The following is a 25,962-nucleotide window of genomic DNA, read 5'->3' on the forward strand; positions in this document are numbered from 1 at the left end:
TTCTGAGGATTCACCACTCAGGTTAATCGAATGCTGCATTTAAAAAAAACAAAAAACCAAAACCTGAATAATATTATAATTCTAAGAGGCAGTGAACATGATTGAATGGCAAATAGCGATTGGTTGGATGTTGGTAGTTTACATCATTTGTTTTTTCTCCTGTTTTCAGCCCAGAATTTTATTAAGTATGTCAAACGGTTGTTTAAAATATCTGAAAGACATACAGTGAAGTTCTACAGATTTTCGAAGAACTTTCACTGAAGACCTGACGTTTCCATTGGCTTTACTGGAAACCCGTACAATGACGTGCTCCAGTGAAATGACTTTGTTTCATTTACACCTGATGTATCACATGTCCAGACAGCCATATCACCACCTGTGATCCAAACCAGGTGTTAGTATTAAGTGGCTTCTAAGGGTCTCCTGAGTGGCGTTCGTCTGCCAGAAGTTGCACAAGAAGGGTCATGAAGGTAAACAGCAGCCAATAAGAGAACAGCTCAGTTTCTCCATATGGCACTCATTTGTCATTGTGCAGCAGGTGTGTAGATGTAGGCCCAATTTAATTTCAGTAAGTGGTACATGTACATAAAAGGCTGCTCTGATGCTGCAGATATAAAAGAACAATGCATGAACATATATAAAACCTTTCCTTTCTCATCTACCTGTAAAGGATCACGTAACCTGATGTGTACTGGCTAAAAATAAGTTCATGAAATAAAACAAAAATCAATGCATCACTCAAAACATGCATCTATAGCCTATAAATAAGCTGAGAGTCTCTTAGCTGAAATTGTCCATCACAATCCAATAATACTTTTCCACGTAAACTGTTTCTTAAAAGGGAGATGATCATTTAAAAAAAAAATGCCTTCAAACCACCCAGACAACTGTCTCAACTCTACTGAAAAAGAAAAAGAAATTCAAAGTGTGATTAAAATTTAAAGAGCATGATCGGTTTCGTCATGACTTGTTTTCTCAGTAACCATGGCACACAGGCATGCATTATTAACCTGCTCAGTAACACTAGCAATGAGGCTGTTGAAGTGTGCCTCAGAACTCAGCCTTTTCCTGGAGATTTTGTACCATTAAACACTGCTGGGAAATATGGAGAAATAAAGGATAACCCTGTTTACGTGCTCAAGAAACCGGTGGATTAAAGCAACATTCTGTGGAAGATGTAAGCTGTTTTGGAGACGCAATGGAGGGGACTTTGTTATCAGTGGAGGGTGCGAAGCCCCAGAAGCGGGTGAGGTTCAGGGTGGCTTCAGGGAGCAGCGGCCGGGTTCTGAAAGAGATGTTTAAAGATGACGGGCCGTCTGACTCTCTGGATTCGGACTGCACCAGTAGCTCGGAAGTGGAGCGGGCCAGCACGCCATCCACTAATGGAGAGCCCAATGGTCACATTGCAGTGTACCTGGGTTCTGAGTTGGACGACAGTGAAAGCGAACCAGACGACTTGCTCCTGTATGCTGGAGCCAAGGACAAGGACAGAGTATTCAGCACCAAACGGGTCAACATCCTAAGCAAGAATGGGACAGTGCGGGGCGTCAAGCACAAAGTCAGTGCTGGTCAAATAGTATTCGACAACATGACCAAAGTCACTGAGGTAAGTAATTTAAACACAAAGATTGAACGGATGCTCTACAGCAGAGTTGATGACCCAAAGGTACTCACTGAACCACCTGAATATTTCATTTCACAAACTCTTCTTGCTTTTCTCACCCCAATATGAACAGAATTTGAATTCAGTTTGACCTAATAATGTGTTAGGGCTTCATAGAGAAAAAGACAGTTTCCTACAACTCAGTAGAGCAAATTTTTTTTTTAAAGAATCACCTGTCCCGGGTATCCTCAAATGGTGGTCAGAGTCTCCTTCCTGACCAGTGATTGGTTATGCGTCCTCTCTAGCTCTCATATGCTCTGGCTGGACAAACGAGCTGTCTCAGAGCATGAGGTCATTGTACAATGAAAGATTAATGAGAGATATCCTTAAGTGTTTTGGCTAAGTTAATCAGCTTAATGAATTTCCCTGACTTCCACTTTCTGCTCACTGAACTCTCAATGGCTTTTGTCGGATATCAAGTTCAACGCACGTTCACTTTTTGTGCAGTTGGATTTGTGGGGTTAGTTCAAGCATTTTCTGGAGTATTGAGTTTAATGTGTTGAAATTAGAGATGAATGATAGAGTAGACCAGAATATGTTTTCTGTGATGAAGTAAAACTCTAGGTGTTTCATTGTAGATTGTACTATCGTCACAGTGTCCAAGCACAAAGTGTCATGAAATTTTATTTAATTTTTTTATGATTTATCCGGGGCGGCACGGTGGTGTAGTGGTTAGCGCTGTCGCCTCACAGTAAGAGGGTCCTGGGTTCAAGCCCCAGGGCCAGCGAGGACCTTTCTGTGTGGAGTTTGCATGTTCTGTCCACGTGGGTTTTCTCCGGGTGCTCCGGTTTCCCCCACAGTCCAAAGACATGCAGGTTAGGTTAACTGGCGACTCTAAATTGACCGTAGGTGTGAATGGTTGTCTGTGTCTATGTGTCAGCCCTGTGATGACCTGGCGACTTGTCCAGGGTGTACCCTGCCTTTCGCCCGTAGTCAGCTGGGATAGGCTCCAGCTTGCCTGCGACCCTGTAGAAGGATAAAGCGGCTAGAGATAATGAGATGAGATGATTTATCTGGGCAGTAAATGATTACTTTGTATATTTGGTTTATAGCTAAAATATATTCATGTTACCATTAATATATCAAATGTACCCCCAAAAAAGTGGATTTCCCAAACAATTTCTTGAGATTTTGCAAGTTTGAATAACACAGGCATGTTCATGAGGCACCCCAGCTGTAATGTATTGATTAAATTTCATCACTACAACTGAGTAAACTTCATTAGACACTGATTTGACAAGTAAAACGTCTGAGTGGTGGAGTTTTGCAAATACACGTGTAAAGGATTATAAATAACAATTATTCCACGAAATCAAGTCGTACATGAACTGATAGCTGACGAGGCGCATAGCACCGAGTATCCATGTACGACAAGATTGAGTGGAATAACTGTTTTATTCTATCCACATTCACTGGATTTTGAGAAACAAAGCATTTTTATTTTTATTTTTTGCAAATTTGATAAATAAAAACTTTATACAAAGCATTCAACAAAATCATTTCCGCTTAGAATGTAAACAAACTAGCAAAATGACAGTAGCAATTTGGGAAAAATGCTATAATAATAATTCTTGAAAAATAAAAAAAAAGATACGTTCTTACCATCAGATACTTTCATTCCATATTTTGTTGCTTTTTTTGTATTTTTGGGGGTTTTGTTTTCGAGTAGAGTTTTTATTTTGCCCTTAGTTGGTTCAGCAAAACGCTCCGCCATTTTATTTTTCTCTATTCACAGTATATGAGCTGATAGCCTAGTAGTAAGAATAACCAATCAGAGCGCACGATTGCTCATATCCAGTGAATGTGGATAGAATAATTGCTCATCTGTGGTTCAACTAACACTCCAACACATTGAAAGACATCATTTTTATCAACAAGAGGACTGTCAATGCCCAGTCCAACAAACTGGACTCTTAACATACGAACATCTTCAGTATATGTGTTATCCCAGTCACCAGTTGCAGTGTATCCAAAGCTTCTCCTGGGAACACTGGGAGTGAGGCAGGAATACACCCTGGATGGGATGCACCACTTTTAAAGACATTTCCTTCAAAAAAAATTGAAAAATTTGACTAAACTAGGGGCAGAAATTACAGTAAAAGATGAAAAAATTCTCTTCACCCTGAAGGTTATTATCTTCAGGGACTGAAATAAATTCAGTCAAATGTATTTCAAGCTCCTGGCAGAGTTACTATGCACCAAGGTCAGACCTTCAACAGTGAAATAGTGAGAAAAAGATTTATTATAAATGGTCTTGTTGGTTGTATTGCAGTGTTTCATGAAAGAAAGAAAGAAAGATTTCCTCTTTTCAAGACTGTAGTGACACTTTCAAATCCACCTGCACTACAGAGATAGTTGGATGTGTGAATATCTTGATAGAATGAAATAAATATTCATGAAGCTACCAATATTTCAGAAGAAAAGCTGGTGAGAAGCACACTGATGTCTGAGTACAGCTTTCTGTTAGTCAGAGATCACACCGTACTTGTCTGATGTGATTAAACAGTGAGTATTCTCAGAGTCCAGCAGGGTTTAGTGATCAATGGAAGATCAGTTGGCATGCATTTATTCGGCAATCAGAAACTAGATTAGCCCTTACTGTTTGTTCTACACTTTCCACTGTCAGTGCTGTGTGGGCGCAATGCAGTTAAGTCCATTAAAAATATTCCAATTTAACATGAGCCCAGTCTCACAAATGAGGTTTTGTCATGTTTCATGGTGGTGAGGTTGGTTTTCCATTGTCTTGTTGAAATATGGAAAAGATGGAAAAGAAGCCCTGGCTCCAGCTTCCTCCCATGACAGCGACAGATAAGCGATATAGATAATGGATGGATATTTTTTTTATTAATATGAATAATTTTCTGAATTGCTGAATGTTCTGAGTTGCTTGTACGCTCCACTGTTTTGGATTGCTGCTGCAATCTGTTCGTTTTTCTTTGGGATTAATAAAGGTAAAGGTATGCATGTATGAGCCCTGCAATGATCTGGTGACTTGTCCAGGGTGTACCCCGCCTCTCGCCCATAGTCAGCTGGGATAGGCTCCAGCTTGCCTGCGACCCTGTAGAACAGGATAAGCGGTTACAGATAAAGGATGGATGGATGGATGTATATGGCCCATTCTATAATTGTGGGTACGTTTCAAGCAGGGCTTTGAACCGGAATTTTTTTCCTATTGGTTCGTTCCGAACAGAAACAGAATTTTAACGTTTCCGGTTTTGGGTTCCACCATTAAATAGACGTTCCCGAACCGGTTAGAACAAAAAAATTTCGTTCCCGGAACGGTTAATTACGTTCCCTGTCAGCTGTTTAACAAATGGCTATAAAATTATGTCTCTGTCTCATCCAGCTTAAGCCAAATGTAGGCTAATTCTATTACAACCTTCATTAAATAAGACAAGAAATAATTCAAAACAATTATTATTTCAAATGTTGGTGATTTGGATTCTCAGTATGTCTTCCCATCTACACAAACAGAAAAAGTGCCAAAAATGAAAGAGAATTCGTTTAGTGTGTTACCAAAGGCTAGTCAGGCCCTATAGAGGGCTACCGCATGACGTCACCGCGCCGCGAGATTTTGTTAGGCGCCATATTGGAAGACCAAGTACACATCTATGCAAGTACATACATACATAAAACAAACTACACCTGAAATGTAGCCAGGGCCGGTTCTGCCCTAATCTGGACCCGGGTGCAACATCGCGCAACCCCCCCCCCCCCCCCCCCCCCCCAAAAAAAAACAAACAAACAAAAAAAAAAAAAAACAACAGTCTAAATCAGGACAACCATCACATAACTATAACTATAAACATTTTATATCAACTATTTTAACTAAATGGGCTATAATAAATAAGGCTGCAGGCAGCCACGGCGGGCTGCCTCAGAAAAGTAACCATTTGTCCTACCTTAAAACTCGTTTTGCATTTTCTGCCTCCTTTTTTGTATTTTCGACCCTCCGTTTATTTTCTTTCCTTTTCTGAAAACCCGATTTGTGTCCAGACATTTTGTTCTGCTACCAACGAACTAACTCGTCAGGTCTCGTCTCTCGAGCCCGCGATGATTCCCGTGGGAAGGGCAACAACTGATACATTTTTACAAACAGCCAATAGGGAGGTTGCATCGTTCAGGCTCTTCTTTGCTCAGACACTCAGTAATGCACTTACTCACTAGTAGTCCACCCTCCCGCTCTCTCCATTCAGTCAGCGAACGTCACACAGGAAGTGAACCCCAGCGGGTCATAGAAACTTGCGCAGGAGGAGAATGGCTTTTTTATTTGTAGGCTACGGAAACTTTGAGGAACGAAATAAAAACCGGTATTAACCGGTTACCATTATTTTTAATAAGCGTTTCTGTTCCGGAACATAAAAAATAATAAAGTTTCTGGTTTCGTTTCTGTTCCATGTGAAATAGAAAAAGTTCCCGGTTTTCGTTTTCGTTCCTTGAACCGGTTCAAAGCCCTGGTTTCAAGTGTTGACTCTGTCAGTCATCGTCAACTCTGTTATCGGTAAACCAGGCAATCCATTAACAGAATTGACAATAGCAGAGTTGACACATCCCCCCTCCCCAATTTTGTGTCTTAACTCCACATGCTAACCTCAAACTAGCTACCACATGGCATGTATAAAAACAGAATTTCATGGATTTTAATCATATTATTGCCGTTAAAAAAAAATTTAATTAGAGATTCACTCCAATATCACAATAACAGATTTGACAAATAACTAATCTACTGTTGGTGTACCCTCAACATTTTGCTCAAATTAATGAGAGAAGAAACATAACATACCTCACAGCCTTTCTGAAGTTTCCCGCCAGAGGAAGTGAAATCTCTCGGTGCAGGTGTCATGCGTATTATTAAAAGTCTTTGTGGATTTTATGCGGTTTTATAACAGAGTTATAACAGAGTTGACAAGAACATTGGGATGGATAAAAAAAAAAATTTATTACTGAAATTTCACATAATACAGAAAATAGACTTCCTATGGAATTGATTTTTATAACAGTTAATAGAATAAGCCCCCAAAAACAGATTGTTAGACTGAATCACTTCATATTTATGCAAGTTAAATGTACGAATCAGGAGCCGAAGACAGCCAATAATGCGGGGGGAGGGAGTCATTTAGTGAATGTTTTATGGATAAATTGGGTCTAAAATGTACATCAAGCATTGCTATGGGTGAAAGTTCGTCATAATTTGCATTATTGTTCCAAACTGATCCAATAAAGATTTCTTTTGTGGAAAATAACAAAAGGTTTATCTCAAAGACGCAACATGTACCCCGAATCCTAGAAGTATCTATCTATCTATCTATCTATCTATCTATCTATCTATCTATCTATCTATCTATCTATCTATCTATCTATCTATCTATCTATCTATCTATCTATCTATCTAATCATTTGCCTTACCAGTCACAGTTTGGCATATGCACATTTTTAGTATCTTACACACTACAGTGTGTGTGTGAAGTGTGAAGATCTGATTCACACTTTTTAACACATGACTTGATGTGCTAGAAGTACAAATGTGATCACAACCCCAGTGGCTTATAAAATCTCATAAATTCTTGCAACACCAAAATGAAAGAATTTATTACACGTATGAGGAAATAGGGCTAAACTCTATCTATCTATCTATCTATCTATCTATCTATCTATCTATCTATCTATCTATCTATCTATCTATCTATCTATCTATCTATCTATCTATCTAATGTATTTTGATTGTGATGTGTTGTTTAGTCATTGATCAATGAATCAATTTAATTTTTTTCATTCATTCATCTTCAGTAAGAGTTTTATCCTGGTCAGAGTTGTAGTGAATCCGGAGTCTATCCCAGGAACACTGGACATGAAGTGGGAATACACTGTAAGAGGACGGCAACTTGTCATAGGGCACCGTTCAGTTAACCCTTTGATGCAAAACATATGCACACCCCTTCTAATGCACAACATGGGTCAAAAATGACCCGCATTCATTTTCCAGGTTATTTCATGCTGACTGAGTTTTTCTTTGCTCTGTCTTTTGAAATCAATTTATTTTATGATTGAATATTCCAAGTATTCTTTAAATATCTTGTTTTTAATGACCACAAATCATTAATTTAATTTTTTCTTTCCTACTTTATGAACAAAAATACTTTTTATATTACTACACATGGGTCATCCAAGTGCGATTTAAAATTAAATGTCTTAATACTATAATAATAATTTGTTTCAAGTAATTACTTTAGCAGTGAATGGGGCCAGTTATTTATTTATTAACTATGTAGTTAGCTAAGCCAACTACAATAAAATTAGCTAACTAAAGTAGAATATGTCAACAGCTTGGTAGCTAATAGTAATTACTTGTAACTTTCTGACAAGTAATCTACTCACTCTCAAGGGAACCTAAACATGATCAATTTTTTTCTAAGGTAATGTTAGAACAATTGAAAAACATTACTTCCATGTATTAGATGGGCAAAGGGCGCTGTGCTGAGCTGTGAAATGTCTGACACAAGCACAATTCACAGTTCCCACCAAACGCTGTAGTAAATGCATGCGGGTCGGTTCTGACCCATGTGTGTAAACTTGATGTAGAATTACAAAAGCTGTGCTTGTTCATAACTTAAGAAATGAAAAATAAAAATGATGATTTGTGCTAAACAAAAATAAGATATTTACTGCATATTTGGAAAAGTAAATGACAAAATGAATTTATTTCAAAAGTATATCATAGAAACACTCAGCCGTACATGAAATAACCTGGAAAATGAATGCAGGTCATTTTTGACCCATGTTGTGCATTAGAAGGGTAGTGATACAAAAAGGGTTTTTATTCAAAAAGTAAGGAAGGAAAAAATAAAATAAGGATGTATGATGATCAAAAACAAGTTAATTGAGGAATACCTTGAATACTGAATGATGGAATTAATTTATTGCAAAGATATAGAAGATAAAAACTCAGCCGGGTCACTTTTGACCCATGTTTTGCATCAAAGGGTTAACTTGAAATGTTTGTGTAGTGCTCTTAACAGTAGAAGGATGATTCCATGATTACTGCATTATTTAGTCTTCGTAACTCCTAAAAATGAAACTTTTGAAGCTTTTTTATTAACACTGAATCAAAGAAAACATGCATTTAACCATTTGCTTGAATCAAAATCATCTCCGGTAACAATGTTTTCATAGCGGAGTGAAGCTTCATACTTGAGAATATGGGAATGTATCAGCCTGATTTTTGATGGCTTTTGTGACCATGTGACATCCATGCATATGAACGTGTATTACCACAGGAAACCTGATTGTAAGTGCAAGGCAATGTATCTCATAAACACTTAATCACCAGACAACAAAATTTGTATCTTTATTTACATAAGATAGATGGGTTTTTATCCAGCGGTTATTTTTAATTTGCTTTTTTTTTTAAATAATGGCTTATTTAATAACACATTTTACACTCATCTGGAGCTCCACTTTGAGGCAGCGCCTAAACATACAGTATATTATTGTTGACAAGGTTTCTTTGCTGATTTGCTGCATTTTACTCATTTTGGACTTTCTAATGACTTAAAATTACACTATAATTGAGGAAACATAGTAGCACTTTCTAACCCTAGGCTGACACTTGCACGTGTTAGGACTTGGACTGTTTTGGCCTCTAGAGGCCGCTGTTATTTCCTTTTCGTGTCATATTTATTTTGGCCTCTAGAGGCCGCCACTGTTCCTGTGTTTTGTGTTTTTTTTGTTAATTGCCTGTTAGTCCTAATTATCTTCACCTGTGTCCTTAATTAGTTTGTGTATTTATACCCCTGAGTTCAGTCCTCTTGTCACGGAATCTTTGTGCTGTTATGTTTATCTCCAGTTTCCTTTGTACTGTGTTTTGTGGATCTTCTGAGCTTTTGCATTTTTGCCTTTTTCTTTTTGAATTATACTCTTTGTTTTTGTTTTTTTGTTTTGCCCTGGATTGTATATAGTGTACATAGTATAAATAAACCTTTTGTTACTTTTTCTACTTCCGCCTCACGCCTCTGCATTTGAGTCATTCCCCTGGTGGCCTAGTGGGGGTTTGCTGGATCATCACACCAACGAACCAGGTTCGAATCCCAGCAAAACCCTAACAGAAAGACTCCGTCATGACCGACTCAGCAGAGGCTGCTTCAACTGTCTACCCGGCCAACCTTCAGGGAATTATGGCAGCTTTGACACGCTTCGGAGCGACCATGGACGTACGCTCACCAGCCAACGTGAGGCCCTTGCTCGCCACGAGGAACTGCTTCAGCAAATTGGGAAAACCCTGGCACAGCTGACATCTCTGCCTGCATCTCCTGCCCCTGATCCAGTTCCTGCTCCTGATCCAGCTCCCACTCCTGCTCCAGTGCCTCCTGCCATGCTGCCTTCTTCACCTCGCGAACCCAGCCTTCCTGCACCACAGAGGTATGACGGCAAGCACAGTGAGTGCCGAGAGTTCCTTACCCAGTGTCAACTCACCTTTGAGCTTCAGCCTACCACCTACACTATGGATCGCCGCAAGATTGCCTTTGTGATCACCTTATTAGCTGGTAAGGCGCGAGCCTGGGCTACTGCTATCTGGCAAAGACAGGGACCTGAGTGCTTTGATTTCCAGCTGTTTTCTGAAGAGATGCTTCGGGTCTTCGATCAGGCAGACATCAGTACCGACGCAGCCCGAAAGCTCATGTCCATCCAGCAAGGAGGAAGCGTCGCAGATTACGCCATCTCGTTCCGAACACTCGCAGCAGTAAGTGGATGGAACGAGACTGCCCTGGTGTCAGCCTTCCACCATGGTCTGTCTGACCCCATCAAGGACGGTCTGGCCTCTATTGGATGCCCAAGTGACCTCGAAACCCTCATCTCACATGCTATTCGTCTGGACAACAGGATGAGAGAACGCCACCAAGCCTTGAGCCCCCCCAGCCTCCCTACCTCTACCTGGAGACCGTCTACCTCCTTCAGTGACTGTCCAGAACCCATGCAAGTGGGTCGTACTCGCCTCTCCGCATCTGAGAGGGAGCGCAGAAGGAGGGACAAGTGCTGCATCTACTGTGGCAAGCCTGGTCACTTCCGAGCATCATGTCCCGAACTCTTGGGAAAAGGACCTCCCCGTCCAGCCGAGGGAGGGTTGTGACGGGGCCTACCCTCTCTCCCGGACTCCCTGGCCAAGGAATCTACATCCCGGTCTCCATCTCCTGGGGTGAGTCTGTCCACTCTTGTCAAGCTTTGATAGACTCAGGGGCGGCTGGGAACTTTATGGATATTCACTTCGCCCAAAGCATCGATATACCTACTGCACCTCTTGAAGTCCCTCTGTCTGTGTCTGCCCTCGATGGCCAAGCGTTAGGTGATGGAAGAGTCACTCAAGTTACTTCTCCAGTCTTCCTCCAGTCTCAAGGTCACAAGGAAGAAATATCCCTGCACCTAATTCCTTCACCTGAGTTCCCAGTTATTCTAGGCCTTCCTTGGCTTACTCGCCACAACCCTCGCATAGACTGGGTAACAAGCCAGGTTGTGGAATGGGGCCCTGCATGCCATGCCTCTTGTCTGCTCTCTAGCTCTCCTGTGTCTCCTGCCGAGCCCCCTGATCTCACCGAGTTATCTCAAGTTCCCACAGAGTACTGGGATCTCAAGGAGGTATTCAGCAAGAGCAGGGCCGCCGTTCTTCCTCCGCACCGGGCCTACGACTGTGCCATCGACTTGCTCCCTGGGACTACCCCTCCTCATGGCAGACTGTTTTCCCTCTCTCAGCCAGAACGCAAGGCTATGGAGGAATACCTCAAAGACGCCCTGGTCTCTGGGTTCATTCGACCCTCCACCTCACCTGCTGGTGCCGGCTTCTTCTTTGTCGGCAAGAAGGATGGGGGGCTTCGACCATGTATTGACTACAGGGGCCTGAACAAGATCACTGTGCGCAACCGATATCCCCTTCCGCTGATGTCCACTGCTTTCGACCTGCTCCAAGGCGCCACCGTCTTCACCAAGTTGGACCTACGGAACGCATACCACCTCATCCGTATCCGACAGGGAGACGAGTGGAAGACTGCCTTTAACACCCCGTCTGGGCACTACGAATACCAGGTGATGCCCTTCGGACTCACCAACGCACCAGCTGTTTTTCAGGCCCTAATCAACGACGTCTTAAGGGACATGATTAACCTGTACGTCTTTGTCTACCTCGATGACATCCTTATCTTTTCCAAGACCGTGCAGGAGCACCGCCACCATGTCCGCCAGGTTCTCCAGAGGCTGCTGCAGAACAATCTGTTCGCCAAGGCCCAGAAATGCGAATTTCATGTTCCCGAGGTCTCCTTTCTGGGATTTATTGTACGGACAGGCCAACTCCAAATGGACCCTGCCAAGACCCTGGCCGTCCGGGACTGGCCTACTCCCAAGTCCGTTAAGGAGGTTCAGCGGTTCTTAGGATTCGCTAACTTCTACCGCAAGTTCATCAGGAACTTCAGTTCTGTGGCAGCACCCATGTCAGACCTCACCAAAGGGACAGGTGGATCTTATGGCTGGTCTCCTCAGGCAGAAAAGGCGTTCAAAGACCTCAAGGCCCGCTTCTGCACGGCACCCATTCTGGTCCTCCCGGACACCTCCCAACCATTCATCGTGGAGGTGGATGCCTCGGACAGTGGTGTCGGCGTGGTACTCTCTCAACGTTCGGAAGGAAAGCTGCACCCCTGCGCTTACTTCTCCCACCGCCTGAGTCCTGCGGAGTCCCGGTACGATGTGGGGGATCGAGAATTGCTAGCGGTCAAACTGGCCCTTGAGGAGTGGAGGCACTGGCTGGAGGGAGCGCAACATCCATTCCTGGTTTGGACTGACCACAAGAACCTGGAGTACCTCCAGCAAGCCAAGAGACTGAACCCTCGACAGGCTAGGTGGGCCCTGTTTTTCAGTCGGTTTGACTTCACCCTCTCGTACCGTCCCGGCTCCAAGAACACCAAACCTGACGCACTGTCCAGGCTGTTCTCTGCCACTAACAGGGAGAATGAAGTTGGGCCTATTATCCCGGTGTCTCGGATTGTGGCCCCTGTCCGCTGGGGTATTGAGGAGGCTGTTCGACGAGCCCAACGCCAGGACCCCGGTCCTGGGACGGGGCCACCGGGCCTCTTGTACGTCCCACATCAAGCCCGGGCCAAGGTTCTCCAGTGGGGTCACTCTTCCCCTCTCACCGCCCACCCGGGAGCTCGGAGGACCCTGGACTTCCTGAAAAGACGCTTCTGGTGGCCTAACATGGAGCAGGAAGTAAGGTCATTTGTCCTGTCCTGTGAGGTTTGCACCAGAACCAAGAACCCACGACAGCGTCCCCAGGGTCTCCTGCATCCTCTGACCATTCCCCGGCGTCCCTGGTCCCACGTGGCAGTCGACTTCATCACGGGTCTCCCTGAGTCACAAGGTAACATGGTCATTTTGGTCATTGTTGACAGATTCTCCAAGGCCTGCCGCTTCATACCTCTGTGCAAACTCCCCTCTGCTCTTGAAACAGCGAAACTTATATTTAATCATGTCTTCCGAGTCTTTGGTCTTCCACAGGACATCGTCTCAGACCGAGGGCCCCAGTTCTCCTCCCGAGTGTGGCACGGGTTCTGCAAGGTCATCGGAGCCACTGCCAGCCTCTCCTCTGGGTTTCACCCACAGTCCAATGGTCAGACGGAGAGGCTCAACCAGGACCTGGAAACCACCCTGCGAGGCCTGGCTATGGATAACCCAACATCGTGGAGCACCTGGCTGCCATGGGCAGAGTACGCCCACAACACCCTGCAGTCATCGGCCACCAAGCTGTCGCCATTCCAGTGCCAATTCGGGTTCCAGCCACCTCTGTTCCCGGACCAGGAGGAGGACGCGGGGGTGCCCTCGGTCAACCAATATGTGAGACGGTGTCGCAAGACCTGGAGCAAGGTCAGGAAGACCCTCATACAGACCTCCAGAACCAACCAGACTCAGGCCAACCGCCACAGAAGACCTGCACACACTTTCCGCCCTGGGCAGCGGGTTTGGCTGTCCACTAAGGACCTTCCGCTGCGGGTGGAGAACCGCAAGCTTGCTCCTCGCTACATTGGCCCCTTCAAGGTGGTGCGCAGGGTGAACCCTGTCTCCTACCGGCTCCAGTTGCCCCAGACTCTGAGGATCAACCCCACTTTCCATGTTTCCCTGTTGCGGCCTGTACTGACGTCTACGTATGCCCCTGCCCCTAGGAACCCCCCACCCCCCCGCATCTTCCAGGGGCAGACTGTGTTCACTGTGCATCGCCTGCTTGACTCCCGCCGGGTCCGCGGCGGGTTGCAATATCTGGTGGACTGGGAGGGCTATGGTCCTGAGGAGCGCTGCTGGGTTCCTGCTCGGGATGTCCTGGATAAAGAACTGTGTCGGGACTTCCATTCGGCCCATCCGGATCGCCCTGGGAACGTCAGGAGACGCTCCTAGAGGGGGGGGGGTCCTGTTAGGACTTGGACTGTTTTGGCCTCTAGAGGCCGCTGTTATTTCCTTTTCATGTCATATTTATTTTGGCCTCTAGAGGCCGCCACTGTTCCTGTGTTTTGTGTTTTTTTTGTTAATTGCCTGTTAGTCCTAATTATCTTCACCTGTGTCCTTAATTAGTTTGTGTATTTATACCCCTGAGTTCAGTCCTCGGAGTCTTTGTGCTGTTATGTTTATCTCCAGTTTCCTTTGTACTGTGTTTTGTGGATCTTCTGAGCTTTTGCATTTTTGCCTTTTTCTTTTTGAATTATACTCTTTGTTTTTGTTTTTTTGTTTTGCCCTGGATTGTATATAGTGTACATAGTATAAATAAACCTTTTGTTACTTTTTCTACTTCCGCCTCACGCCTCTGCATTTGAGTCATTCCCCTGGTGGCCTAGTGGGGGTTTGCTGGATCATCACACCAACGAACCAGGTTCGAATCCCAGCAAAACCCTAACAGCACGACTTTTGGCCACGATTTTGTCGTGGCAAGTCATGCCATTTTGGGGCACGAACTGGGAGGCTCCTGCACTGTTCACGACTAGTTCACGCATAGTTCACGACGAGTTCACGAATGCGTGCCCGTCCACATTCACGAACTGGCACGACGAGTTCACGCATAGTTTGCGCATAGTTTACGCACTTCCCGCATTGGCACGATGAGTTTGCACAATTCGGACGGTGTCGTGCCGACTTGGGCACGCCTGTGTCATGCACAACCTCATCCTCATCAGATACCCACACGCAATTTCAGAAGTGGACCGCGAAGATCCGGACACACATGATCTGATCCCTGGTGGATGGAGGACTGACCGACACCTGCAGGGGCTGCTGCCTCTAACCGGCCATCATACCCAGAAGGATGCAAAGGATCAGCGAGACTACCTGTCACATTACTACATGTCCCCTGCTGGTGCTGTCCCTTGGCAAGAAAGAATGGTAGTAGCTTCATGAGCTGCATCCACAGTTGTTCCATTTTTGAAATAAAAGAAACGAAACTCCCCCCCCAAAAAAAGTCATGAAGGAATAGAAAATAAAAGACATTAAAGAAAAAAGCAAGAAAAAAAATTGCGAATGGCGAGAAGTGTCCGGGAAGCCCTATATATACCCCCGCACCGACGCGAGCGCCACTGTCGCACAGTAGTCATGAACTGCTCGTGAACTGCTCGTGAACTCGTCGTGAACTGCTCATGCCATGCACAAACTGTTCGTGAAGTGCGTAAACTAGTCGTGAACTGCTCGTGCCATCAATGCGTGACCGTGTCAGTGGGAAGGCACGGCCACGCTGCGACGCGCACCAATTCGTGAACATGTCGTGAACTACTTGTGAACTCGACGTGAGCTGTTCGTGAACTATTCGTGGCAGTTCGTGACAGTCGTGGCATGGTGCGCACTTCCACGCACTGGCACGCATCCTCCCGCATCGTCCCGACGAGTTCACGACGAGATCACGAACAGTTTGTGCATAGTTCACGACCCGGTCGCGAAATTTTGTCGTGACCAAAATTTTGAACATTTCAAAATTCTCGTCCCGACATGGCACGCAGTCACGACGGGTTTACGCACACTTCACGCCAGTTTACGACTAGTTTGTGCACTGGCACGACTCGAGTCGTGCCAATGCGTGCCACGGAATCGTGCAAGTGTCAGCGTACCCTAAGAGAGCTCATCAATTAATATCACAAGATACTTTTCTTCTTCCCATGATCTTCAGGAAATTCATATGATGCAATTTCCTGTTGAATACTGTATGTGACTTATGGTAGAGAGTGAATGTGTTCAGGCAACGGGGTTGAGTGAATGTTGTGGGACAAAATTAAATGTAGATTTCTCATCACTTAATAACGGATGACTCATGGAAAAGGATGTTTCTAGCATTAAATAGTTTCCGATATTAATCCAAGTATTTTGAATAAGTTTTTGGAAACTTTTTTATTTATTGTACTTCAAGGTAAAGTGTAATTATGGTGAGCTGTGACGTATTGTTAATTATTATACATACATGACACTTTTTCGATGGAATAAAAACATGTATTCTATTCCCTTCTAGTGGGTTTCATTCATTTGGTTTGATAGCATGCAATATTGTTAGCATATTGCTTATCCTATGTGTATTACATCACTCTAACCAATGGAGAATGAGTGCTGAATATGGTTTATGATATTGCATGGTTGTCAAGACAACATGACGTCACATGTCGGAGATGTAAAACTTCCATGCTAGCGAGCGACTGTGACAATATGTGAACAAACATGGCTGCCAGCTTTGCTTCATTACATATGGAATATTTTGAGAGAATTTTGAAACAGAAAGACACATTGAACACCTGAAAGGAATGTATATATAATAATAATATGGCGGCATGATGGTGTAGTGGTTAACACTGTCGCCTCACAGCAAGAAGGTTCTGGGTTCGAGCCCCGGGGCCGGCGAGGGCCTTTCTGTGTGGAGTTTGCATGTTCTCCCCGTGTCTGTGTGGGTTTCCTCTGGGTGCTCCAGTTTCCCCCACAGTCCAAAGACATGCAGGTTAGGTTAATTGGTGACTCTAAATTGACCGTAGGTGTGAATGTGAGTGTGAATGGTTGTCTGTGTCTATGTGTCAGCCCTGTGATGACCTGGCGACTTGTCCAGGGTGTACCCTGCCTTTCGCCCGTAGTCAGCTGGGATAGGCTCCAGCTTGCCTGCGACCCTGTGGGACAGGATAAGCAGCTACAGATAATGGATGGATGGATAATAATAATAATGGCTTTTTTCATGGTATATCAGATATATTCCATTCAGCTACGTATCTTTAACTCGTTCAATATCATGCTAGCTGAATGGAATATATCTGATATACCACTCAACGCCAGCCAGTATTTTTTTTTTCTGTTGAAGTACTATAGATTTTGTAGGTTATTTATCTGAAACCTGCATACACCTATGCTTAACATGTCTTCTATTTTTACATTACATTCATATTTGTAAATGCAATATCATGGCACCCTGATCATCGAATCACCCAGACCAGCTTTACAGAACATGTTCTTGAATGCATATAAATATATGTCATATATTTTAGAAAGGGACATAATTTTAGGCTTTAGATTAAATGTGCTGAAATCACCTCTTTTGGTAGCCCGAGCTGACTCTGGAGTTTGGCCGGATTGTGATCTACACCACCAGTTTCCGTGTGGTCAGGACAACATTTGAACGCTGCGAGCTGGTGCGCAAGATTTTCCAGAACCACAGGGTGAAGTTCATGGAGAAGAACATTGCTCTGGACAGTGAGTATGGCAAAGAGCTGGAGGTGCGCTGCAGACGGGTAGGAGAGCCCCCTTCCCTCCCTGTAGTCTTCATCGATGGACACTACCTGGGGGTCAGTGCTCTCTCTACAAACTGTGAGACTTCTGCTTTTATTCTGCCCCTATGTTTGTGTGTTTACATGATAAAGAACTATCAGATCATACAAATATATTTATCATAACTAGATATGACTATAGTCAGTCAGAAGTTTTTGAACACCCAGTATTTGAGCTTGTTTCAATGATCTCATGTTAATGACTCTAAAGTGAATATCGGTGAATCAAGAAATGTTTATGATTGAAGGTTTGGTGAATTGAGAAAATTTGGTGAATTGAGGCGAGGGCCTTTCTGTGTGGAGTTTGCATGTTCTCCCCGTGTCTGCGTGGGTTTCCTCCGGGTGCTCCGGTTTCCCCCACAGTCCAAAGACATGCAGGTTAGGTTAACTGGTGACTCTAAATTGACCGTAGGTGTGAATGTGAGTGTGAATGGTTGTCTGTGTCTATATGTCAGCCCTGTGATGACCTGGCGACTTGTCCAGGGTGTAGCCCACCTTTCGCCCGTAGTCAGCTGGGATAGGCTCCAGCTTGCCTGCGACCCTGTAGAACAGGATAAAGCGGCTAGAGACAGTGAGATGAGATGAGATATTCCTGGTGTTCAAAACCTTTTAACTGGCATCATAATATATAATTTTCCCTTGTCATGACCACTTGGCTCAAAGCAGGCACAACATAAAAGGAGACCACACCGTTTGTTCAGGTTAACCCGTACTTTATTAATATATAAATTCTAGGGATAAATGAAGAATAAAAGAAAGAAACCTGCTCCCGTCGGCCCGTGCAGGGCCTCCACGTAGCAGGACAACAAACACAACCAAACCCCAAAGCCAGCAGCCAGCCCCTGAATGCCAATTTTGGGCCCATATTTGAACTTCCTGGCCTTGTCTAGCACAGGTGTTGCAGTACTAGACAGCTCCCCCTTCAGACTGGAGGGAGCGAAACAGCCAAGTTCAAGTTTACTATTCAAAAGGGGCAGTGCGCACCCCCAGCATGGCCATGTTGGGCGTGACATCCTTTATTAATATAATTAAATTTGGCTTAATCGTTGCCATGATGGTATACTGTATATGAAATGCATATCAGGAAAAGTATAACACTGTGTGCAGTGGCCTAGTGGTTAGCATGTCCGCTTCTTGATCGGGAGATCGTGAGTTCTACTCACAGTCGGGTCATACCAAAGACCATCATAAAAATGGTGCCTACTGCCATCTGGCAAGGCACGCTGCAATACAGATGTGAGTGGGGAGTCAAACTCTCGGGGTTACCAGAGGACTAGCCTCCCACTGTAACCCTAGCTACGTAATATAGGCAAGAGGCAGAGGACTACGAAATGGAGATCGGCGCCATGGATAGTGCGGGAAGGACTTTGACTTATATATGTATAAAAATATACATATATATCACTGTGCCCTACAGTGAAACATATGTATAAAAACACATATGTTCACATAAAAGCAGTGAACATATGTATAAAAACACATATGTTTTTATACATATGTTCAAAGCTCTGCTTATTATTATTATTATTTTATTTTATTTTTTTTACAGGGTGCAGAGAAAATACTGAGTATGAATGAATCAGGAGAACTGCAAGATCTCCTGACCAAAATTGAGGTAAAATGTGAACTAAATTTCACACCAAAACACCACACACACGTCCAGTTTGCTTGTAAGTCAATATAGTTTATGACCCTCAGCATGCACTGCCAGTCAAAACACCTGGTATATTATGTTTAATGCCTGTTGGTGCAACAGACAAAACAAAAAGACTCTGAATATCCATTAAAGAAGAAAAAGATGAAACAACCGTTATATCAAAGTTTTTACTAGCTGCGCTGACATCCGAATGAGACTTTACGTTTGTGCTTAAAGTAAACCAATAAAGCCTGAAGATAGAACAGTCAGGTGGTGTGAGACTCAATTGCAAAAACAAACATATGGTTCCGCAGATGCCTAAATAGTGTTAAGGTCAAGATCAAGACTTTTACCCCAGGTAGATTCAGATTGTTTCCATCCATCCATCCATACATCCATCCATCCATCATCTATACCACTTATTAGTGTTGTAGTCAAGACCTGAGACCAAGTCATGACTGAGACCAAAAAAAACTGAGACCAAGTCATGACCAAGACCAGAGTGTATAGAGACCGAGACAAGACCGAGACTTTGAGGGGTTGAGATCCAGTCAAGACCAAGACCAAAGCAGTGCAAGACCAAATCAAGACCAGAACCAGACCCGTGTGTGTGAAGGGGGGTTGGGAGGAGTGACAGCCATTAACAGGAGGAAAAATTTCAAATTAGCAATGAGTCACATTATTGGTTGCATTTGAAGCAGGAAGTTTTACATCCAATCACAGTAACTATGTTAACAAATAAATCAGATAAAGCACATGCAATTTAATGAAATCTCCACAGTTGTGGTCTTGACCGGTCTTGAAATAAAATCCCGAGTCCTCTATGTGACCGAGACAAATTCGAGTAAAAATGCGGTCAATTCCGAGACCTTCAAAAAGTGGTCTAGAGACCGGTCTTGAGACCAAGACCAATCTCAAGTACTACAACACTACCACTTATCCATCAGGCTCATGGAGGAAGTAGGAGCCAATCCCAGCTGGTGAGAGGTGGGGTACATCCTGGACAGGAAGCCAATCTATCGCAGGGTTAACACAGAGATGAACAATCATTCACACTCACATTCACACAGATTGTTTCTATTAAAATTAAAAGTTCCATAGTCCTCAGGTCACTTATATTTATTCCTTACTTAGATTTATTGCTTGTGGTTTAATCATGAACTTTTAGTCGAAGGTGTTTGAAGACTGTTGACTTTTCATATAGTATATATGGCCAGTAAGATTTATATCCTGTCTATGGAGCAGAAAATATCTCCAATTGTACTTAAGTATAGTGGATTCACTATCTCAGTTACCACTTTTTGACCAATAGGGAATGGGTTCTCGAACCGATTCTGTTCAGGATTCTTTGAACATTGGTGCCAGTTAGCGAACCAGCCCAAACCAGCATTTTCACCAGTTTTGAACAGAACCATTGTACTCCAGGATGTGTGGTCAGTGGAGGGTGTTGCACAATGCCCAACAGAAGTAAACAGTAGTAGCAAGATGTTAGAGGAGTGCGTTGATTACCTGTGAGCTTTTGTTCTGTTATTCCAGATATTTGTTTTCATCCAAAAAACAAGCAGGGACCAAATACTAATGATAAGAAGACGTAGAAACTCTCCAAACTAATGACATGCCCATTGATGTTGTCACGGTTTGCACTGGAAAAAACATTAGCTATCTTTTGGTTCCAGTTGGGAACCAACTTTTCAGCTTTTGAACCAATTTATTTTTGGTCGAAATGCTCCAACCAGTTCAAAATTTGGTATGTGAACCAGAACCTTGTTGGTGGAAAAGGGAAGAATTACATTCACGAGAAACATGTTAAACTTAATAAATTTAACATATTATATAAATTTAAAAAGATCCCTGAGCTTCATGGTGGTGCAGTGGGTAACGTTACAGTCTCACAGTTCCAGGGTCCCTGATTCTGATTCCTCAGTAAATTTACCCTCTGGTTACTGTCCATGTGTGAGTCTTGCATGTTCACCTGGATTTCTTCCAGGTTCTCCGGTTTCCTCCCACACCCCACCAATGGCACCAATTTCCATCCATCCACCCATTATCCGTAAACACTTATCCTGTGCAGGGTTGCAGGCAAGCTGGAGCCTATCCCAGCCACCAGTTAGCCTAACCTGCATGTCTTTGGACTGTGGGGGAAACCGGAGCACCCAGAGGAAATGCACACAGACATGGGGAGAACATGCAAACTCCACACAGAAATGCCCCCGTCGGCCACTGGGCTCAAAGCCAAAACCTTCTTGCTGTGAGGCAACAGTGCTAACCACTGCACTACCATGCCACCACTCTATATTTCCCCTAGGTGTAAATGAGTGTTTAAATGTGTGTGTGCAGGGTGGCATGTGATGGACTGGCATCCTATTTGGTGTGTATTCCCTCTTTGTGCCCAGTGTTTCTGGAATAGACTCTGGATTCACCACAGCCCCAACCAGGATATGGCACTTACTGAAGCTGAATGAATGAAACAATGTCCAACCTTAATTAGCTTTAGTTTCTCTTTAAGCATTGGGAATCTCCTAGAGCCTCGATGGAGTTCTATGTAGAGCATTACTAAGATGGTTACAGGATTAAAAGTAAATCCTAAGAACTCTTAATTAGCCAAAGAATCCTTAAGGAAGCTTCCATTAAAGTGTTGCTTATTAATTAATGCATTAATTTGGCAGACGCGTTTATCCCAAGTGACGTAGAATCCAATACAGGAACAGAGTTGTTACAGTAGCTAACAGTGATCTTTGCAAAAGAAAACAAGTCACGATGTGAGACAAGAACACGGAGGTCCGAGTTATGATATGATTAAATACAGATACAACAGTAAACTGTCATACATTATGGATTGGCTCAATAAATGTCATGTGAATAATGCATAATGTTAGTATTGCTTCAGCTAATGAAAGATCACACACACACACACACACACACACACACACACACACACACACACAAAATATAACCCTAACCTTAAAGGAAAATCCTGGGATTTTTAATCCTGAGCCCTATTTTCCCATCTCTTTGGATCCATATATTTACAAGGGACATGAACGATTGAAATCGGTCAGTATTAAGTCAGAATGCTCTAACTGGCAACCGCAAAACAGCTATGTATTGTAATCCTACGGGGCAAACATCTGCATCAAAGCAAACCACTTGTTTTTGCCATTGACAGCTTCATACTGTTATTATTAGTGTCTGATAACATGGAAAGAAGCCATACAGAGATACACGTGTCTTTTTACCTCAATAACTGTAAATAAACTGGAGAGAATTAATTATATCTTTCTATTCTAGAACCCCATTCAGGGCCTGTAGTCAGTTTTCACATGGGGTCTGTTTTCTCACTAACTTCTTCCAGCTTGTCCCACTTACAGTGGTGGTTGAAAGTTTGTGAACCCTTTAGAATTTTCTATATTTCTGCATAAATATGACCTAAAACATCATCAGATTTTCACACAAGTCCTAAAAGTAGATAAAGAGAACCCAGTTAAACAAATGAGACAAAAATATTATCTCATCTCATCTAGCCGCTTTATCCTTCTACAGGGTCGCAGGCAAGCTGGAGCCTATCCCAGCTGACTACAGGCGAAAGGCAGGGTACACCCTGGACAAGTCGCCAGGTCATCACAGGGCTGACACATAGACACAGACAACCATTCACACTCACACCTACGGTCAATTTAGAGTCACCAGTTAACCTAACCTGCATGTCTTTGGACTGCGGGGGAAACCGGAGCACCCGGAGGAAACCCACGCGGACACGGGGAGAACATGCAAACTCCACACAGAAAGGCCCTCGCCGGCCCCGGGGCTCGAACCCAGGACCTTCTTGCTGTGAGGCGACAGCGCTAACCACTACACCACCGTGCCGCCCACAAAAATATTATACTTGGTCATTTATTTATTGAGAGAAATGATCCAATATTACATATCTGTGAGTGGCAAAAGTATGTGAACCTTTGCTTTCAGTATCTGGTGTGACCCCCTTGTGCAGCAATAACTGCAACTAAACGTTTGCGGTAACTGTTGATCAGTCCTGCACACCGGCTTGGAGGAATTTTAGCCCATTCCTCCGTACAGAACAGCTTCAACTCTGGGATGTTGGTGGGTTTCCTCACATGAACTGTTCGCTTCAGGTCCTTCCACAACATTTCCATTGGATTAAGGTCAGGACTTTGACTTGGCCATTCCAAAACATTAACTTTATTCTTCTTTAACCATTCTTTGGTAGAACGACTTGTGTGCTTAGGGTCGTTGTCTTGCTGCATGACCCACCTTCTCTTGAGATTCAGTTCATGGACAGATGTCCTGACATTTTCCTTTAGAATTCGCTGGTATAATTCAGAATTCATTGTTCCATCAGTGACGGCAAGCCGTCCTGGCCCAGATGCAGCAAAACAGGCCCAAACCATGATACTACCACCACCATGTTTCACAGATGGGATAAGGTTCTTATGCTGGAATGCAATGTTTTCCTTTCTCCAAACATAATGCTTCTCATTTAAACCAAAAAGTTCTATTTTGGTCTCATCCATCCACAAAACATTTTTCCAATAGCCTTCTGGCTTGTCCATATGATCTTTAGCAAACTGCAGATGAGCAGCAATGTTCTTTTTGGAGAGCAGTGGTTTTCTCCTTGCAACCCTGCCATGCAAACCATTATTGTTCAGTGTTCTCCTGATGGTGAACTCATGAACATTAACATTAGCCAATGTGAGAGAAGCCTTCAGTTGCTTAGAAGTTACCCTGGGGTCCTTTGTGACCTCGCCGACTATTACACGCCTTGCTCTTGGAGTGATCTTTGTTGGTCGACCACTCCTGGGGAGGGTAACAATGGTCTTGAATTTCCTCCATTTGTACACAATCTGTCTGACTGTGGATTGGTGGAGTCCAAACTCTTTAGTGATGATTTTGTAACCTTTTCCAGCCTGATGAGCATCAACAACACTTTTTCTGAGGTCCTCAGAAATCTCCTTTGTTCGTGCCATGATACACTTCCACAAACATGTGTTGTGAAGATCAGACTTTAATAGATCCCTGTTCTTTAAATAAAACAGGGTGCCCACTCGCACCTGATTGTCATCCCATTGATTGAAAACACCTGACTCTAATTTCACCTTCAAATTAACTGCTAATCCTAGAGGTTCACATACTTTTGCCACTCACAGATATGTAATATTGGATCATTTTCCTCAATAAATAAATGACCAAGTATAATATTTTTGTCTCATTTAACTGGGTTCTCTTTATCTACTTTTAGGACTTGTGTGAAAATCTGATGATGTTTTTGGTCATATTTATGCAGAAATATAGAAAATTCTAAAGGGTTCACAAACTTTCAAGCACCACTGTAAATAATATTGGCTGGATTTTTTAATGGTCTATCAGATATATTCCATTCAACTAGCATGATATTGAACGAGTTGAAGACGAGTTAGCTGAATGGAATATATCTGATATACCATAAAAAAACACCCAGCCAATATTATTATTATTATTATTATTATTATTATACATACACGTTCCTTTCGGGTGTTCAACACATCGTTCTCTTTCAAAATTCGCTCAAAATCTTCCGTATTTAACAAAGCAAACCTGGCAGCCATGTTCGTTTACAAATTGTCACAGTTACTTTCTAGCGCGGAAGTTTTACGTCTCCGATGTGTGACATCATGTTGTCTTGACAACCATGCAATATCGTAAACCACATTCAACACTCATTCTCCATTGGGTAGAGTGACGTAATACACATAGGATAAGCGATATGCTAACAATATTGCATGCTATCAAACCAAATGAATAAAACCCGCTAGAAGGGAATAGAATACATGTTTTTATTCCATCGAAGAAGTGTCCTGTATGTATCATAATCGTTCATATGGTCATAATCAGCTAAATATTCGGGTCTTACTTTGGAAATAGACTTCTTCAGAACATCAGAAAACGGTCTCTGTGTGGTTTTTGTTCATGTTTTGTTCTGTTACCTATCTGCTTCACGTCTCATGGCCTTCACAGAGCTCTTCCTCATCTCCCTGTCTGCTGCTACTGTTTGAACTTCATTCCAGGAGTTTTGTTCATGGGGATGAGCAAAATGTCTCCCCAAGGTCAAAACTGTCAGATATTCCTATCCTTCTGGGGTGAAGACTTCTCCCAAGCTTCACACATATCCATTCATTATTCATGAGTCATGTCATGCACTGGTGTGACTCAGGCTCTCAGAAAAACCTGCACCAGTTCTCTCATAAAAGTACCCCTCATTTTCACACCTGCTTTTCTCTCGTGTGTGTGTGTGTGTTTTGCTCCACAGAGGGTACAGCACCCCCACACATGCCAGACGTGTGGCGGCTTTGCCTTCATGCCTTGCTCTATGTGCCATGGCAGCAAGATGTCCGTGTTCAGGAACTGCTTCACGGACTCATTCAAAGCCCTCAAGTGCACTGCATGCAACGAGAACGGCCTTCAACCGTGTCCCAGCTGCTCCCACTAAAGTGCCTGCACACCTCCCTCAGTATCCACCCTCCTTCTTCTCATCCACCATTCGCCATGTAAAGGACTGTTACTACAAGGAAAAAAAACAGATAACGAGACAACTACATTTCTTCCTCCTCTGGTGGGATTGTTAATAAATGTTGTTTTTAAGAAAGCATTTGATTCTTCTTTCACTTTATTCGATGTCACTGTGTGTTTGTGATGCTTCATTTATCAGGTCATTTAATACTCCACAACAGCAGTCATTTCCAGTCTGTAGTCAGATTGCCTGGGTCCTATTACACTATAACGTTGCCAGGAAATCACAGATACAGCTCACGCTTTCTGTAACCCCAGAGCATCGCGAGCTAAAATTCAGCTGATTACGAGCCATGATGAAT

At 43.3% G+C, this 25,962-nt stretch overlaps 1 protein-coding gene across 1 annotated transcript; it reads left to right on the forward strand.

Moving 5' to 3' along the window:
- The first annotated feature begins 1,198 nt into the window (after window positions 1-1,198).
- On the forward strand, window positions 1,199-25,580 carry grxcr1a (glutaredoxin and cysteine rich domain containing 1 a). The gene is made up of 4 exons (XM_060927007.1): window positions 1,199-1,606; window positions 17,242-17,481; window positions 19,013-19,078; window positions 25,401-25,580. Exons 1-4 carry the CDS (start codon window positions 1,199-1,201, stop codon window positions 25,578-25,580), a joined length of 894 nt encoding a protein of 297 aa, XP_060782990.1.
- The last annotated feature ends 382 nt before the right edge of the window (window positions 25,581-25,962 follow it).

This window comes from Neoarius graeffei, chromosome 8 (assembly GCF_027579695.1).
Source record: "Neoarius graeffei isolate fNeoGra1 chromosome 8, fNeoGra1.pri, whole genome shotgun sequence".
Classification (NCBI taxonomy): domain Eukaryota; kingdom Metazoa; phylum Chordata; class Actinopteri; order Siluriformes; family Ariidae; genus Neoarius; species Neoarius graeffei.

Bases quoted from the DNA above. Each gene is read 5' to 3' on its own strand.
- grxcr1a (XM_060927007.1), top strand. From the start codon at position 1,199: ATGGAGGGGACTTTGTTATCAGTGGAGGGTGCGAAGCCCCAGAAGCGG. The intron at 17,482-19,012 runs GTCAGTGCTCTC...TTTTTTTTACAG, and splicing joins TCGATGGACACTACCTGGGG to GGTGCAGAGAAAATACTGAG. The intron at 19,079-25,400 runs GTAAAATGTGAA...TTTGCTCCACAG, and splicing joins ATCTCCTGACCAAAATTGAG to AGGGTACAGCACCCCCACAC.